Source organism: Nicotiana sylvestris, chromosome 10 (genome assembly GCF_000393655.2).
Source record: "Nicotiana sylvestris chromosome 10, ASM39365v2, whole genome shotgun sequence".
Lineage (NCBI taxonomy): Eukaryota > Viridiplantae > Streptophyta > Magnoliopsida > Solanales > Solanaceae > Nicotiana > Nicotiana sylvestris.
This window is the reverse complement of record NC_091066.1, coordinates 32,950,116-32,968,796: the sequence shown is the minus strand read 5'-3', so window position 1 is coordinate 32,968,796 and position 18,681 is coordinate 32,950,116. Positions and strand designations below refer to the sequence as shown.

Sequence of the window (18,681 nt, the reverse complement as noted above, 5' to 3'; positions counted from 1 at the left end):
ATGGGGTGGCTCAACGATGTGACTATTCAGTATATACCAAGGAAAGAAAATAAGAAGGATGATGCTTTAGCTGCTCTAGCTTCATCATTACCCCTGCCTGACCAAGCGCAAGTTACCGTCTGCCAAAAATGGGTAGTACCTCTGCCAAATGAGGTCGAAAGGGAAGATAACGAACTCAAGCATCTTGTTGCCGTTTCTGAAGTTGAGAAAGAAGAATGGCGACAACCCATTATCGACCACTTATGCTATGGGATACTTCCAGAAAATCCGAGGAGAAGGACTGAAATCCGTCGTCGTGCACCTCACTTCCTTTACTATAAGGATACTCTATATAGAAGATCGTTCGAGGGAGTACTCTTGCGATGCCTAGGAGAAGAAGAAGCTCTCCAAGCTTTGCAAGAGGCACATTCTGGGGTATGTGGGTCACACCAGTCCGGACCAAAGCTCCACTTCCATATAAAAAGGATGGGATATTATTGGCCAACGATGGTAAAAGATTGCTTGGACTACGCTCGAAGTTGCAAGGCTTGTCAATTCCATGCGAATTTTATTCATCAACCTCCTGAAATATTGCACCCGACTGTTGCATCCTGGCCATTTGATGCTTGGGGATTGGATGTTGTTGGACCACTGCCAAAGTCCTCTGGTGGGCACCTATACATCTTGGCTGCAACTGACTACTTCTCAAAATGGGCTGAAGCTGTTGCTCTTAAGGAAGTAAAAAAGGAAAATGTTGCAAGTTTCATCCGAGTAAACATTATTTATCGCTTTGGCATTCCTCGTTACATAATAACGGATAATGGAAAGCCATTCGATAATAGGTTGATGAACAGGATTTGTGATCTCTTTGGCTTCAAGCAACGTAACTCTTCGATGTACAATGTTGCCGCCAATGGTCTAGCTGAGGCATTCAACAAGACTCTATGCAACTTGTTAAAGAAAGTTGTCTCCAAATCCAAACGAGATTGGAATGACCGTATGGAAGAAGCTCTATGGGCATATAGAACGACTCATCGCACGCCAACACAGGCGACTCCTTATTCACTCGTTTATGGAGTCGAAGCCGTCTTGCCACTTGAGCGTCAAATACCTTCGTTATGACTGGCTATTCAAGAAGGGATCACTGATGAAGAAAATGCTCAACTTCGATTAGCAGAGTTGGAAGCTCTTGATGAAAAGAGATTGGAAGCTCAACAGAGTCTTGAATGTTATCATGCTCGATTGTCTCGCGCCTTCAATAAAAGAGTTCGTCCGAGATCCTTTCAAGTAGGAAATCAAGTCCTTGCCGTACGAAGACCCATAGTTACTTCCCATAAACCTGTAGGGAAGTTCACTTCAAAATGGGATGGGCCATATGTCGTACAAGAAGCATATTCAAGTGGGGCTTACAAGCTGGTTGATGCAGATGGTATGAGAATCGGCCCTATCAACGACAAGTTTTTGAAGAAGTATTATCCATGAAGTTGTAAGTCATGATGCTCCTCGACGTACGAGCCTAAACTGCAAGTCATGATGCTCCTCGACGTACGAGCCTAAACTGCAAGTCATGACACTCCTCGACATACGAGCCTAAACTGCAAGTCATGACGCTCCTCGACATACGAGCCTAAACTGCAAGTCATGACGCTCCTTAACGCACGAGCCTAAACTGCATGTTGCTACATTCCTGGCCCGCAAGAGTATAAACTATGTACGGCCCAAAAAAAAAAGTCCGCTAGGTTGAAAATCTCGAAAGAGACGGCCTAGGCAAAAGTTAGGATGTGAAAAAAAAAGTCCGCTAGGTTGAAAATCTCGAAAGAGGCGGCTTAGGAAAAAGTTAGGATGTAAAAAAAAAAGAAGAAAAAAAATCTACCCAGTCTGAACTACGGTATGACTTGATCCTCTTCACCAAGGTACGTAGGCAGCTTAGAGTTTCATTCTAAGTTCAGTCGCATAAGTTCAAAGATACATATTGCCCTAATTGTTGTTCGAATGAAGTATGAAGGAATGTAAGATCAAGCTGAAATGCCATCCTCCTACTAAACTTTGACCTCATTTGATTTAAAGGGGGCGACCCTCCATGGTAAATTGATATCTTCGATGGGCCGATTTTAGGAGGATGTCAAGTATTTGTATTGAAGTCCAGGGATTCTCTATGTCTTCAGGTTCGCCAAACCTTCAAGTTTGTTGGTCTCCAAGTCCGCCCTCTACCTTAAAAAAAAGGGGAAGAGAAGAGAGGCATCAAAAGGAAACACAAGTCTAAGGAAAGGACTGCTTGGCACAACGTTTCAAATTCAGTGAGACTTAAGTCTAGTTTTCTTGAAATCAACAAAGTTGAAGTCTTCAAATCCGTTGATCTTCAAGTTGAAATATTTAGGCCCTCCAAGTCTCAAAGTTGAAGTCTTCAAGTCCGTTTGTCTTCAAGTTGAAGTCTTCAAATTCGCTGATCTTCAAGTTGAAATATTTAGGCCTTCCAAGTCTCAAAGTTGAAGTCTTCAAGTTCGTCGGTCTTCAAGTTTCAGTCTTCAAATTTGTCGGTCTTAAAGTTGAATTGTTCAAACCCTTCGAATCTTCGAGTTGAAGTCTGCAAAGTCCGCCAAATCTTCAAAGTTTTCCAAGTGTTCAAGTCGATGTCGTCTTCGAGTTGAAGCTTTATAACTTTCCAATCTTAAGGTGGACATATAAGTCCCTTTGCACCTTAAGTTGGTCTCTCCGGCAGTCAGGCCACTTTGAGAGTCATCTCTCCAAGAATTGGGCCACATTGAGAGTAATCTCTCTAAGAATCGGGCCATTTTGAAAGTAATCTCTCCAAGAATTGGGCCACATTGAGAGTAATCTCTCCAAGAATCGGTCCATTTTGAGAGTCATCTCTCCAAGAATTGGGCCACATTGAGAGTAATCTCTCCAAGAATTGGGCCACATTGAGAGTAATCTCTCTAAGAATCGGGCCATTTTGAGAGTAATCTCTCCAAGAATTGGGCCACATTGAGAGTAATCTCTCCAAGAATCGGGCCATTTTGAGAGTCATCTCTCCAAGAATTGGGCCACATTGAGAGTAATCTCTCCAAGAATCGGGCCATTTTGAGAGTAATCTCTCCAAGAATTGGGCCACATTGAGAGTAATCTCTCCAAAAATGGGGCCATTTTGAGAGTAATCTCTCTGGTAGTCGGGCCATGAAAGTAATCCCTCCGATATTTGGGCAGGGATGAGTACTCATCCCCTCACACCCCAAGATTATATTCTTCATGCGTGGATCATCTTGTTGAACAAGAACATCTATTTCTCGCTTGACCTATAAAAAAATAGACAACAAAGAAGAAATCACAAGAAAAGAAGAAGAAATCACCTTCGCGTTAATCCTTCCGAGTCTACAAAATAGACTCAAGTGGCTTGTAAATACTCCGAATTAGATATTCTTGATTGGAGCATGCAACTATATATATATATATATATATATATATATATATATATATATATATATATATATATATATATATATTAATCCTTCTGAGTCTACAAAATAGACTCAAGTGGCTTGTAAATACTCCGAATTAGATATTCTTGATTGGAGCATGCAACCATATATATATATATGTCAGAGACTTCTTGCAAGAGTATATTAACAATGTGTGAGTTAGATTATACAATTGGTCTCCTATATGGATTCAGTTAATGGTGACGGGTCGGTTACTGATAGTGCAACATCGATTGGCTATTTAGAGTTCAAGTAGGATTTGGAGGCTTTCAAGTATTCCTTGTATATTCGGTGATTGAGGCGGCAGTGCTATATGGATAGATATCTTCTGATAATGGATAATCGCATGCCTTGGTGGAGCAAATTTCTATGTCAAATTAAAATGAAAACTTTTCTTTAATGTAAAGAATGACAAAAGTTTTTACAAATTTGTCCTACGTGATGACTAATGTTTGGTCATCATATATCTTTATGCATGCCGTTAGTAATATGGAAGTTATTTTCTTGATTTAAGGAAATAGAAAGTTCGATTCCAGATAACTTTTAAAAGGACAACTGTCTTCCATGTGTACTTCAAGACCAATTTTTAAGTTTCGATTAGTCTACACTCCGATTAATCTTGAAGTGGGGGCATTTGTAAGCATTTAAATTCTATCGGATTTAAATCCATAAAATTATTTGGACTATATTTTAAATTCGAGATATATTGGTCCAAATAAATATTATGGGCTAATGTATAAATGAAGTAATTATATAGGTCCAATATAAATGGATTAAATAAATAAGTCTTAATCCATTGGGCTAGCCCATTTAATTGGGCTAAAGTGATGAGCCCACTCCATTAAGCCCAAGATGTCATCTTCCTAAAGGCCCAGTTTGGTGCCACGTGTCAAATGACGCGGCGCGCCAAGTCAAACGGAAGAGCCAATAGGATCATGCCACGTGTCAAAATGACGAGGCATGCCAAGTCACACTAAAAGGCCAATGAAATCGTGCCACGTGTGCAAGTGACATGTTCTGGCCAATCAAATGCGACCATGTCACACTTCAATTTGATTGGCCGGAAAGAGTTTGTTCTTATCACAACTCCTCCTTTCCAAAACTATAAATAGGGGTCTTTATAACTCAGAAAAGAGACCAGAAGTTATAACAAGAAGCAAGAGAGAGCTCGTGGATCAAACAACGCAAATTTCTCTACAAGTTTCAAGCTTCAAGCAATCAAGTTCAAGTTCAAGAAATCAAGTTCAAGCTCAAGAACGAAGAACAAATCAAGTTCAAGCTCAAGAGCGAAGAACAAATCAAGTATTCAAGATCAAGAACGAAGTCAAATCAAATACAAGGCGTTCAAGATCAAGGCTAATTGTTTGTGATAAAATTCGTGGCAACAATCAAAGTGTTCGCGACGGATAAATCAAATTACAATTCAAGATCAAGCTCAAAGGCCCTTGAATTTATACTAGAAAAGTAGAATCAGGGGAATCATAGGGATTGTAACACTCAAATATTCGAAATAAAATACTACGATTGTTGCAATATATTTCGGTCTTGATTTTATTTTCTCGACGTAATTTATTGTCTACAGTCACCCGATAGCCATTTTTTATAATGTTATCTAAGTTTTTATCCAGCACTTACAAATTATTTAGTTTTGAACCACAACTTTCAAAAGCAGGTGAATGTTACTTCTTGTTCGTGTCCTGAAAGTTAATTTTCAGTTCAAAATTTCAGAATGTCGTGTCCTAAAATTTATTTTTTAGTTCAAAACTCCAGGAAACTATGAGTATCCTGAAGTTTAGTTTTCAATTTTTTTTTTTGATATTATTGTATTTTGAAGTTCAGTTTTTCAGTTTAAAACTTCAGCATTTTATTTTTAAGTTCAGTTTTTCAGTTTAAACTTCAAGGACACTATGTCTTGAAGTTCAACTTTTCAATTCAAAATTATAAGACACTGTGTTCTGAAGTTCAAACTGTGTAGTTCAAATTGCAAGCTTGTATATATTTATTCTATAGGATAATTAAAGCCAATATTTTAAGCTTTTATTGTGACCGAAAGAGGATGAGTCTGAATGAGTTTTGGGTTTTTGTAATAAGAGAGACAACAAGAACTTTCATTGTTGAAGGTATAAATGGATGAAGTTATGTCAATTTTTGAATTACTAGTGAAAGGAAATAAGTTAATTAGCAGGGAGTGTTATGTATAATAGAGAAAGAATTAAGGGATATTGAAAAAGAAAAGCATACGAAGAAGCGAGAAAGAGAAGAAGAGAAGCAAGTTGCCCCTTTTTATGTTACTGGCTAAGCTTTAAATAATTTTTAAACTCTGGTTGAAACTTAAATAGCAACTCAAACAATGGCTATCTGTGCAATTCGCCCAGTTAATTTGTTTGAATTCTTTAGTGGAAGTTCGCGTGCTTAAGCCACGACCTAGAAAGAAATTTTTCTATAAAAAAGAAGAACAAGAAGAAAGAGCAGAATTTCAAATATGACGGGCCGTAAGTGAGGGTGCTGACCATCTGAGCAATTCCTCTTGTATTTAGAAGACACTCAACATTCATTATTTGAAGGGCATACATAATTCTGAGAGGGATTTTCCCGATAAGGTTTGAAATCTGACAATGCTTTAACGGGATCCTTAATTGCAAATTTTTATTTATACCAATGTATATAATACATAACATTGATAAAAATTCACGATAAACTAAAAATTATTTCAGAATTAGCATAAGTAATATGGAGTAATTATTTTTAAAAGCTTATTTTAATGCACCATACTAACTATAGCTTCTTAGCTCTCATCATAATCAAACTTCTATATATTAAATAAAAGAGAGAATAGAAGAGATGATGTGACATGCCTCTAAAGCCAGCAAATCTATTTTTCTTTTATCTCCTTTTTTTGGCATTTTTTCGTTTCTATTTTGTTCCACCAAAGCCATATTGAAAGAAGTAAAACTGAATTTTTTCTGTTGTTTTGTATATTTAATTGCCCATAAATTATGAGTATTTACTTCCCATTAAACTTTTATTATTTACTGCCTCAAAATGTAACGTATAGCTATCTAAACTCATTAAACCCCTTAACTTGCCGATTCACAAACATTAGCAGTTTTTTCATTGGGAAGAATATGAGAATTCTGACCCCTTGACTCTCAAAGACTTCCAATTCTCCATGGCAGTTATATTGCGTCCATTCCCCCTCTCATGTAAGTTTGGAATTGCAAAGACTAGCTTTTGGCATTCCTATCATGGATAAGATCATTCACTTCAACAACAATATGAGTTTGTTTACTCTAATTTTTTCTTTGTTGGATTTATTTTAGTAATAGCTAAACATATTGTATTATCACAAATTAAGTTTGTCGGAGAATTATTGATTATTGTTTATTGATAATGTGAAATTCATTAAACGATATAGACAGGGAAGAAGCTCTTTCAAAATGATCTTGCCTCCCAATATCGAACTTGCTCATCATGTGGATAGAGAACTATATCCGATGCGCTATATATCTGACAGGGAAGCAAACGCTGTTGTGAGACACTTGGTCCCATCATTGAACGGCTAAATAGGCGGTTTTCTAATTTTTCGGGTGAAGCTAATCAGATTTTTTATGTGGGCTTTGCAAAGGATGTTGAAATCTAGAATATGTTCTGCAAAAGTTTCAGATAATAGATAGTAACAATTATTCAACAAGCTCTTTAAGTAGCCAAATCGTAAGATCTGTCTTATTTTTACTGAGCATCCTGGAGGTTTTTTATTTGATAACTAATTATATGTAAATACGTGTGCAAGTAGGAAATTCTGATGAGAAGTTAGCTGATGTCATTTCCTTGTATTCAATTGCTTGTGAGATGCATAAGAAACCAATAGTTGTTGGACCCTTAATATCAATATGTATCTATAGGCTAAGTCCTACTAATGTGTATCATATTAATCTGTTGTTATTGTATATTATTAGTCTCCACCATAAGGAGTAAAATGATTTTTTTTTTCTGCAAAAGTTTTACAAGACTTAGAATATATTTTCTCTTCAGGAGCAAGTGAAAGGAGGCAAGTGTTTGGAATGGGGATCAGTTTGATAGTTAATTTCTTTCCTTTTTGAGCCGACTACTGGAGGCACTATATTGACTTTACGAGAGCAAATAAACAAATAGGATTCAATAAGGCAGAATTGATATAGAGGATTAATATACATCCGAGTTTGGGATCAAGCATGGTTGATTAAATTGTCTTTTAATGAAAAGGTTTATTAATTGCTAATCTTGAGGGCTAAATTATGTAGTAGATGTAGTTTTTTGGGACACAATTTTACTATTGGGGAGCATTGTATGGACTTTAAGGGGAATCAATTTCGTTTTTTGTCAATTTCTATGTTTAAGCTTGATGCTAATGCAAAGGTCTGTTTTTTTTCGGTTGAAAGGGCAAATTTTAGCTATACCTTGAGTTGAGAATGTGGGTTACAATTGGATACTATTTTGCTTGGAACGAATTGCTGTGAATTGGTTTTTCTCATTGTGAATAATTAATTTTTTCATGATCTGTAGCCCATTAGCTCCCAGATTGACAACCAATTAGCATATCGCTCTCTTCATGCTTATTCATGCTCTTACTCCGTTACTCGCGTTTGTCGGTTGAATTGATTTTTTTAAAATATTTTTCTATTTTATATCATTAATTAAATCGATCGCTAAGCGCAACTCTCTGCAATTCCTTTTTTAATTGTATCATTCAATATGCATGTAATATTTGTCTTTTTTAGTTGTATATATCTATGTGTACGTTGTGGGTGGATGAGCCATTTGCAAGAGGTTATTGGGTTAGCATAAAGTTTTTGAGGAAGCTATGTATAAGAAAGGTGTTTTCGCTTGATTATAACTTTTTTTTATTTCTTATATCTTATGTTTCCGTAATACTATAAATATATTCTGAGTTAGTGTATAATTAGTTATTTTCAGAGTGAAGTACACAATACCATTTGTAGGGTGAGAATTAACTTTATTTTTGTAGGTGATAAGAATGTATCCATCTTGGTTGTTGTTACAGGCTAGGTCAAGGTTGCGGTGACTGTTATTTTCGTTTCTAACATATCTTCAGTTTGTATTAGGTTAGCTGTCATGCATGATCCAATATTGGTGCACCCGATTAGGGATCAAGGTCGACAGAATGGTGAAAACATCTCCAGTTTACTTGCTACAAGTTATGCTTAATATTGAAGACCAAGCCAAGCAACAAGTATTATTACCTTAACAAAATTTTTGTCGAAGCTTCATTTTTTGAGGGGGATGGAGTCTGAGGTGGATGAAAACACGAAGTTGTTCTATTCCTTGTGAACTATAGGCATATGCACCTCTTATTCTTTGATTGGGCTTATATATTTTCTGTAGTTCAAGTGGGACAAAATGCATCTAAAATAGCTTCCATTTTATTGTTTATTCTTGTAAGGGCTTGAGCTTGTGTATATATATTCATAGCATTTTCAAATGCAGAGGGGGAGCGCATGGTGTCTACTGTCTAATGTGCTTTATTCTTTTAGGAAAGGTGGAGGTTTAAATATAGGTATAACTTCAATGACCTTTACAAGAAAACAACTTTATTATTTGTAGATTTTAATGGTATGGAAGCTATCCTTTGTCTTGAGGAATGCGGTTTGTATTTCAAGTTTAGATTGCATCTTGCAGATATTTCTTCAAATTTTTTTGCTGCATGGGCTATCTCTGGACTATGATTCTATAAGTTGTATTTCCTTCCTTTAATTGTTAATGTAAAAAAAAATTATTCTCCACTTCCTATAAGAGCACACTTAATTAATCAACAAAGATTGATTTTTTTTAATAAATTATGACGTTAGGCATATTTTGATTTATTTTATAACCGTGCGAAGCGCAGATAAGTTTACTAGTTATTACATAAATACGATCTAGAGTATATTACAGTTACTAATGAATTTTCAGCTTAAAACATTTTTGTTTGATAAATTCTTTTACTATTTTATCCTTAATATCTTTTATACTTGCTTAAACGTCCTTAGCAAAATCAAACCCTAACCCCCTCTCATTCCAGTTTCTGTCGATCGTTCTTCTCCTTGTAAGATCCTTTTTAATTTATATTTTTTTGAAATTGGTCAAATTTTTTCATGTACTATTGAAATTGGACAATTTACCATCTGTTAAACTTTTGATCTAATAGTTCTTCCGCTGTTGCCCCGGACCTCTAAAGGAGCACTAATCTGAGAGTAAAATTTAAACCACAATCAAAGGGTTGAGGGGGTTATTTGGACCTTTTTTTCTTGAAGAGTTTGGACAACCACGTTAATAGCAAGGAAAAATATGAAATAATTAACTTACAAAATTATTATCCTTAATATGAATAAAGCAAGAGTGAGACATATAACAAAATTAAGCAATTTTATCTAATATACTAGTCTTACGATACGCGCGTTGCGCTTGTACACTATCTCAATGGATAAAAGAATTCTAAAAAGTCGTATAGATATTATATTGAAATATTGTGTTTAAGTTATAAAATAAAAGTTTATATTCCAGAAAATGATAAATGTTGATCCTATGTACTTAACTCAATAAAAGAAGAAATTGCTCTATGGAAGTTCTCAATAATTCGTCAATGTATTCAATTAAAAAGTTGTTCTAGTTTTATATTTCATCACTTAAATTTAAAATTTATCATTCTTCCTTCGTAACTTCAGCAGATAACGCTTTTAAAATCCTAATTTAAGAAGTTGTTTTCTACAAAGATATTTTATAAACTAGTATCTATAAACGTGCGTTGCACACTAATAATAGCTTATGATGGTTTAAATATTTATTTTTTATGAAGGAACAATAGAATTTAATTAATGAGAGAAATTTTATATATAATATTACAACAATCATCTAAATGTTAAAAAATATTGTTACATTAGCATAATACGTGAATTCAAAATAAAAGGATATCATCAGAACTTACATAAATGATCAATTTTAGTGATGTTAAGTAGATAATTATGTATTGCGGTATAAAGTTATCTAATGTGATAGTATCTTACCGAACACTTTTTTATATTGATATCTCTCTTGAAAGTGCAAAATATAATTATTCATGTAAGAAAACATATTGTGGTAAATATAGTTCAATATTTAGGATGTTTGTTCTTGTGCTTTATTTATTATAACTACAAAACATAAACATACTAAAAATTATTTTTAAACAAATTTAAAAGGATATTCTTTAGTTTCGAAAGACAAAAGTTGAATTCGGGAATAACACATACTTAGAAGCACATTGACCAGCATCATAAGTTCTACATGTATGACGTTATTGTAAAAACTTCTATATACCATATGTGTACTATTATATAAGCTATTCAGTGAATCTAAGTTTTCAGTAGCATGACAGACATATTTTTCTTCAAAATCAACCTATATGCAATGGAAGATCAATTTTAACTTAGTCTATTATATATATGGCGACACTAACATACGTAAGAAATAATGAATTTGACAACAAACATATATAGTAGAAGGCCATTTGGTATTAAAGTATTTAAGTATTCTTCTTGGTAGTTATTGTTGGTATCATCTTCTGCTAAGTCAGAACTGAAAAATATTTTGTTTTTACCATAAAACTTAGCAATCAATATTTTATTTAGTTAATCAACATATTCATTTCTGCTAGCTAAGTAAGCTCTTTAATTTCTATCATGTAATTTGCACAAATTGCATTTTAATCTAATGATGAAAATATTTTCCTTATTGAATGCACTACTATTACCATTGCAGTTGATAACCAAGTGTTCTAGAAGAATCAAATCATCTTTTATTGGATGCTCTTCTTCGTTTCCTACATGAAGCAAGAAGTCACTTAATGTTGGATCTGTTCTTACTATTATATTTTTTGTCATTTGAATATTTTTCATTTGAGGTCATAAGTATAATTTTGGCAAGTTAGCTTTTACAAATTCTGCTTTGGTCACTTTTGGAACTACTGATCGTACTTGATAGAAATCACCTTCCAAACTATTATTGTGATGACCTCTTTACTTGTTTTTAAAAGGAATTCTGCGTTCCGAGGCTTTAAAAATCTCTTTTAGCATTACCTCGATTTGCGTGCGCAGTACGGGCGCGTAGCTGGAAAGCCTATATGTGAAAATTTGTGAAAAATGATAAATTTTCACTATAAAATGAATTAATTTGACTCCGGTCAACGTTTTGGATAAACGGACCTGGACCCGTGATTTGACGGTCTCGGAGGGTCCGTAGGAAAAGAAGGGACTTGGGCGTATGCCCGAAATCGAATTCCGAGGTCCCAAGCCCGAGAAATGAATTTTTAAAGAAAAATGTTTTCTGAAATTGTTTAGAGGATTTGGAAATGAATTTTGATTAGAATGTGTTGGTATCGGGCCCGTATTTTGGTTCTGGTGCCAGTACAAGTCTTATATATGATTTAAGATAATTTTGTGAAGTTTGGTAATGTAACGACCCGCCTGGTCATTTTGCCTTTTAGAACCTCGTTCCCCTAAATAAAACTTTCCGTACGTGCTTTAGCTAATTTACGACTTGCGGGGGCGGTTAGTTCGAGACTTGGAAGAGTTTTGAGTGAAATATGCCCATTTGATTCCTTAGGATTTTTCTTAAAAGCCTAAGTTTGACTTTGGTCAACATTTTGAGTAAACAGACCCGGATTCGTGATTTGACGGTTTCGGAGGGTCCGTGGAAAAATATGGGACCTGAGCGTATGCCCGGAATCGAATTCCGAGGTTCCTAACCCGAGAAATAAATTTTTATTAGACATTGTTAATCTGAAGTTTTAAGGATTTAAAGAAACTAAGTAATGATTGATTTCATGGGTATCGGGCTCGTATATTGGTTTCGAAGCCCGATACAGTTCCGAAATATCATTTAAGACTTGTCCGTAAAATTTGGTGTCAATCTGAGTAGTTTAAGGGTATTTTGGCCCGTTAGAGGAAAATTAAGAACTTGAAGTTCATAATTTTGATTCATTTGGTTTTAGGGGGTGATTTCTAGATTTAACGTTGTTTCGGGTGTTCCGAAGGTTCGAGTAGGTCCGTCTCGTGATTTCAAACTTGTCGGTATATTCGGGCGGGGCCCGGGAGCCCCGAGCGTCAATCGGACGAGGCTCGAGTGAAGTGGACATTCTTAGAAAGAGCTGAAGCTTGCTGTTTCTGTCATAACCGCACCTGCGGTTGGTGGACCACAGGTGCGAGACCACAGAAGCGGCCCAAGACAGGTCAGGAACCGCAGAAGCGGCTCCCAAACCGCAGAAGCGACACCGCAGATGCGACCTAGAGACCGCAGATGCGGTCCCAGTTCTTTGGCCCATTTACGCAGGTGTGGCCCATCTCTCGCAGATGCGGGACCGTAGATACTGTGAATAACTGTTCTAGAGTTATATACTGTTGTCTGCCTATTGCTGTGTTTAATTATGTTTGACCGCGTCACATGGTTGATTCGCGAGCGGGGTAATTGATACATCTATGGTTCGAGCCGTTCGATCCTCGGCAGTGCACAATTTATTTTTATATTAGATCGGGCCGTACGTCCTCGGTATTACTTGCGCATATTCTTGCTTAGTGTTTTCTCTGTGGACCGGACTTCATATCTACTTTATCTATATATATGGAAACCCATGATAATATTTGGAAAGGAACTATTATTCTACGCTTATTAAATGCTTATAACTTGTGCTATTCCTGCTTATTATAAATTCATCTCATATTATTTGACCCTAGTAAGTATCGAGTCGGCCTCTCGTCTCTACTTTTTCGAGATTAGACGGGATACTTATTGGGTACATATTGTTTATGTACTCATACTACACTTCTGTACTTAATTGTACAGGATCTGAGGCAGGTACATCTGGCTACCAGTCTAGTGTGCGCCCCTGATTCATAGACCGAGACTTCCACGGTGAGCTGCTCCCTTCCTATGCCACTCAGCAGCCAGATGGAGTCTTTTTCTTACTTTTGCTGTCTATTCTATCCCAGATAGTAGGATAGAGTTACTTTTTCGTACATTCTACTAGTTACCTATTACTTGTGACACCAGGTCTTGGCACACACAGTGGTAGACATTTGCTTTTGGGTTGTATAATCTTTTGATACATTATTTATCACTTCTGGTCTTAACTTTAATTTGAGAATCTGCTACACCTATTTTTGGTAAAAGTAAAATGAGAACTTAATTATATTTTTCCGATTTGGCTTATCTGACAATGGTGTCGGGCGCCATCATGACCTATTATGGAAATGGGTCGTGACAATATGGTATCAGAGCACTAGGTTCACGTAGGTCTCACAAGTCATGGGCAAACCTAATAGAGTCTTGTAGATCGGTATAGAGATGTCTGTATTTATCTTCGAGAGGCTATAGGGTATTAGGAAAAACTACTCTTTATTTATTTCCTATCGTGCAAAGGTCAGTATATTAAATTTCTCCTCTTCTATTCTCTCGCGGATGGTGAGGACACGCATGACTGATGTTCCAGACCCGGGCGGAGCCGCTCCTCCCATTGCTAGAGGCCGAGGTAGAGGCCGGGGAAGGGCACTGGCCCGTGGTAGGGGACGAGGGCATCCCAAAGCTATTCCAGTAGTACCACCAGCAGATCCCGCGGGAGATCCTTTTATTGAGGAGCAGGGCGAGGTGCCCGCAGCTAAGCCTACCCCGACAGACTTTATGACGGCACCGGGATTCCAGGAGGTCATGGGCCGTATACTACGGTTCATGGATTCTATGACTCAGGCTGGTTTATTTCCAGCAGATCCAGCCACATCACAGGCGGGAGGGGGAGCACAGACCCCTACTGCTCAGGCTCTTGGTCATGCAGCTGAAGTGTATCAGACTCCAGCGTACTACCCGCGGATGGGGCTCAGCCAGTTGCTGCAGTGGCACCCCAGCCCAGGCCAGCTGCGGAGGGCGATCCGCAGAGGTTATTGGATAGATGGACTAGGCTTCACCCTCTGGTCTTCGGGGGCGAGCGTCATGAGGATGCCCAGGACTTCATTGACAGGTGCATGGACAGATTGCACAACATAAGGATATTGGAGTCGCATGGAGTTGACTTCACTACTTTTCAGCTTGAGGGAAGGGCCTGTAGATGGTGGCAATCCTAGTATAAACATGGTTTAATAATATCCAATAGCGGAAAGTATAGATAAAATTCGGAAATCCAACCCAACTCAACCCTAACCGGGGTGTCACAAGTTATGAGCTACTACAGAGTTTACTAATATTCTACAAAGTATGGAATTAGGAACAAAGTCTGAAGATATCATAAATAATAGAAGATAAGGGAGAAAACGGGTCTGCGAACGCCATGCAACTACCTCGATAACTCCGATGAAAACTGAACAGCAGAAAACTCGCTCTATGCCTCAGGAATACCTATACCCTGCACACATGGTGCAGGGAGTAATGTGAGTACTCCGACCCAGTAAGTAATAAATATAAATAATGACTGAAGGTAAGAAAACACGTTAAGGCACACAACATTCTATACAGAAGCAGTGGAATCATTTAAAATAACAATTCAGTGAAATATCATGTGAAATTTCTTTTAAACCAGTAAAACAGGTAATTTGGCAGTAAAATGACAAGTAAAAATCTGCCCCTCAGGCTCAATATCAAAATAATAATTAGAAATCTGCCCCTCGGGCTCAGTATCAAAATAATAAGTAGAAATCTGCCCCTCGGGCTCACTATCAAAATAATAAGTAGAAATTTGCCCCTCGGGCTCAGTATCAAAATAATAAGTAGAAATTTGCCCCTCGGGCTCGGTATCAAAATAATAAGTAGAAATTTGCCCCTCGGGCTCAGTATCTCAGAACAGTATCAGCCCCTCAGGCTCAAAACAGTATAAAGCAACCAGTCAATGAAACAAGAGCACATAATTATTATGGCAGATAATGCAGATAAGAAATAAATACATGAGTGCAATGCAATGCATATGACGGTACCCTCTGGTACCTACTCCGGCGTGCAGCCCGAGCCATCCATATTTATTTATCGTCGACGACGCTCACTGGGGGTGTGTACAGACTCCGGAGGGGCTCTTACAGCCCAAGCACAATATCAAGCCATCTCGTGGCATCAAATCTAGGCCCTCGGCCTCATATCAATATCAGTATAATCACCCAGGCTCTCTGCCTCAATATCAATGTAATCAACCAGGCTCTCGGCCTCAATATCAATGTAATCAACCAGGTTCTCGGCCTCAATATCAATGTAATCAATCGGGCTCTCGACCTCAATATCAATGTAACATTGCTGCGGCGCGCAGTCAGATCCATGCTCAGTCCAGAAATCATCATAAGCCCCTTGGGCATTCGTAAAACAATAGTTCTCAGCCCGAAATATCATTTAAGTTTTCAAATCTTAGAAAGATGGCTGAGTTTGCAAAACAATATTAAAAACCTTGGACTGAGATCAAATGATATGCAAAATATGCGAAAACAGTGATATCAATCCCTAAAGGATTCAAATAATTGGCAAGAAGCCCAAATGTAACAATCAAATCTAAGTAAGGATGATTCTCAATTTAGTTCAAGTAGAAAACACGGTAAAAACATCTCTCGGGACGGACCAAGTCACAATCCCCAATGGTGCTCTACCCCACGCCCATTATCTGGCGTGCAAGTCACCTTAATATAGCGTTACGATGTGAATTCGGGGTTTCAAACCCTCAGGACATCATTTACATCAATTACTCACCTCAAGACGGCCAAGAGTCTAGCTCGCTATGCCCTTGCCTCTCGAATTGGCCTCTTCGTGCGTCGAATCTATCCAAAATCAGAACGAATATGTCACATTATGCTGTAGGAACAATACCCAATCGAAAATAACTGAAAAACATCAAAATCCCAAAATTTGGCAAAACCCGAGCCCCGGGCCCACTTCTCGAAATTCAGAAAAATTAACATCAACGGATTCCTTATCTCGCCACAAGTCTATACATACCAAGAACTCCCAAATTCGAGTTCAAATGACCCATCAAATCCTAATTGTTTGGTTTCAAAATTCAAGCCCTAGTTCTTGATTAGCAGGCTTATATTTCATGAATCTCTAGGTGGAATTCGCAATAAAAACGAGTTCTAAGTCCAAGAAACTTACCTCAAGTCATTCCCCCTTGAATCCCTCTTTAATCTCCACCAAGAAGCTCTCAAAACGATCAACCATGGAGGAAAAATGACCCAAAATCGCGGATGAAGTGTTTTATAAACTCACTGCCCAGAATTTTTCGGAAGTACTGTTCACCCGCGCGGTTACTTTTCACGCGTGAGGGTTACTGTTCATGCTGCTAAAAAAATACAGCAGCAGCCAAAGAAATTGCAACACTTTTCTTTTCACTAAAATGGCTCTAACTCCATCATACGAACTTGGAATTTGATGATTCTTGTTCCTATGAGTCACAAATAATGATACAAACATAGTCCTTTAATCGAAACTCAATTCGGAGCTCGTTTGCTCAGTGCGATATCCATTTCGCTCGTTAAACAATTAACTCATGTTTCGCGTCAAAAACCCAATCGCGACTTGATAAAATTAGACCAAACTTTCCAGATCACTCCTATAATTCATTATTTAAATTCTGGAAATCTCGAAATAAAATTACGATCTCTAGAACTAAAAATGGACCTTTGGATTATTACATGCTTATGCTCAAACGGCAAAAATCTTCCAAAAACTCTTCCAAAACTTATCCGAGCCTCATGGGACCCCGACCAAACATGCCAACATAATTCATAACATTATTAAAACCTCTTCCAATCATCAAAACACCTCAAACAACATCAAATTACCCAAAACTCATCGAATTCAAGCCTAATTTTCTAAAAACTTCCGAAATACACTTTCAATCAAAAACCCGACCAAACCACGTCCGAATGACCTGAAATTTTGCACACATATACCAAATCACCTAACAAAGCTACAGCAACTCTCGGAATTCCATTCCGACTCTCGGATCAAAATCTCACCTATCAACCGGAATTCGCCAAAATACTAACTTCGCCAATTCAAGCCTAATTCTACACCGGACCTCCAAAATTACTTCCGGTCACACTCCTAAGTCACAAATCATCCCCCGAAGCTAACCGAATCATCGGGATTCAAATCTGAGCCCTCTAACACATAAGTCAATGTCCGGTTGACTTTTCCAAAACAATCCTTCCTTAAAGAGACTAAGTGTCTCATTTCCTACTAAAACTAATCCAAATCAACTCTTTCACACCCAACACTGATAATGAAGCATAAAGAAATAGGAAATGGGGAAAACGGGGCGGTAACTCACGCGACGACGGGTCGGGTCGTCACATCCTCCCCAACTTAAACAAACACTCATCCTCGAGCGTACCCAGAGTTGTCCTAGAAGCCAACCAATAGTTGAACGACCTTACCAAGAATATACCCATGGGTGATCTCACACTACCCTATCTCGCATAGGTCCGATAACACAACATAGCTGAAATTTCACAATCCATCTAGTCCATAAACCATAGAATCACACTGCACCTTCTGAAATCATACACAAGATTAGAACTTCACATCCATACTCAGAATAAGCCTGAACCAGCTGTAATAACCCATACCTGCAACATCAGGTGCAATTATCTGATATACCACATAACTTAAACACTCGAAACGATAATTTCTATTCACAGTAGATGCACATAATAATGAATATCGATAGGAAACTTCTTAACAACTAAAGCCTCATTCCAACACTTTCACATACTGCCAATGATAAAGGAAACACGCAATAAATCATAACCATTTCCTATGTCAACCATTCATGAAGTCATTTCTCTCTTGGTAATTACCATAGCAAATTTTGAACCGAACCTCAATATTTACCCATCACACATACTGAAATCGAATCCGTTCGTATTCATTAATGATTTCAACGATCTCTTCTGACCAAACACACTACTCTGGTGACATGACATATCAATACATGCCTAAGCCACAACTTGCATAATACGTGCACCAATAAGAAACGGTCTGACATACTCAATTCATGAAAATGACTCAACTGAGAGAGTTGTACCTCAAACTCACCAGTACTGCCATAACACAAGGCTGAGACCCTGTCTCACATCATAGAAACAAGACACACAAATTTGACCCGCAATGTCATGTTTCCACACAGCTTTGCTGCAACGCGTGTTCCTATCCAAATACTACTCCACAGGAAACACCTCAAGTCATTATGCTTGAA

General features: G+C 37.5%; 1 protein-coding gene across 1 annotated transcript in view; it reads left to right on the top strand.

Moving 5' to 3' along the window:
- Nucleotides 1–18,681, top strand: part of LOC138879160 (uncharacterized) — a 44,466-nt gene continuing 25,785 nt past the window's right edge. The window contains exon 1 of the mRNA XM_070158751.1: nucleotides 1–414. Coding sequence (XP_070014852.1) covers nucleotides 1–414 — 414 coding nt within the window. The remainder of the gene's footprint in view (nucleotides 415–18,681) is intronic.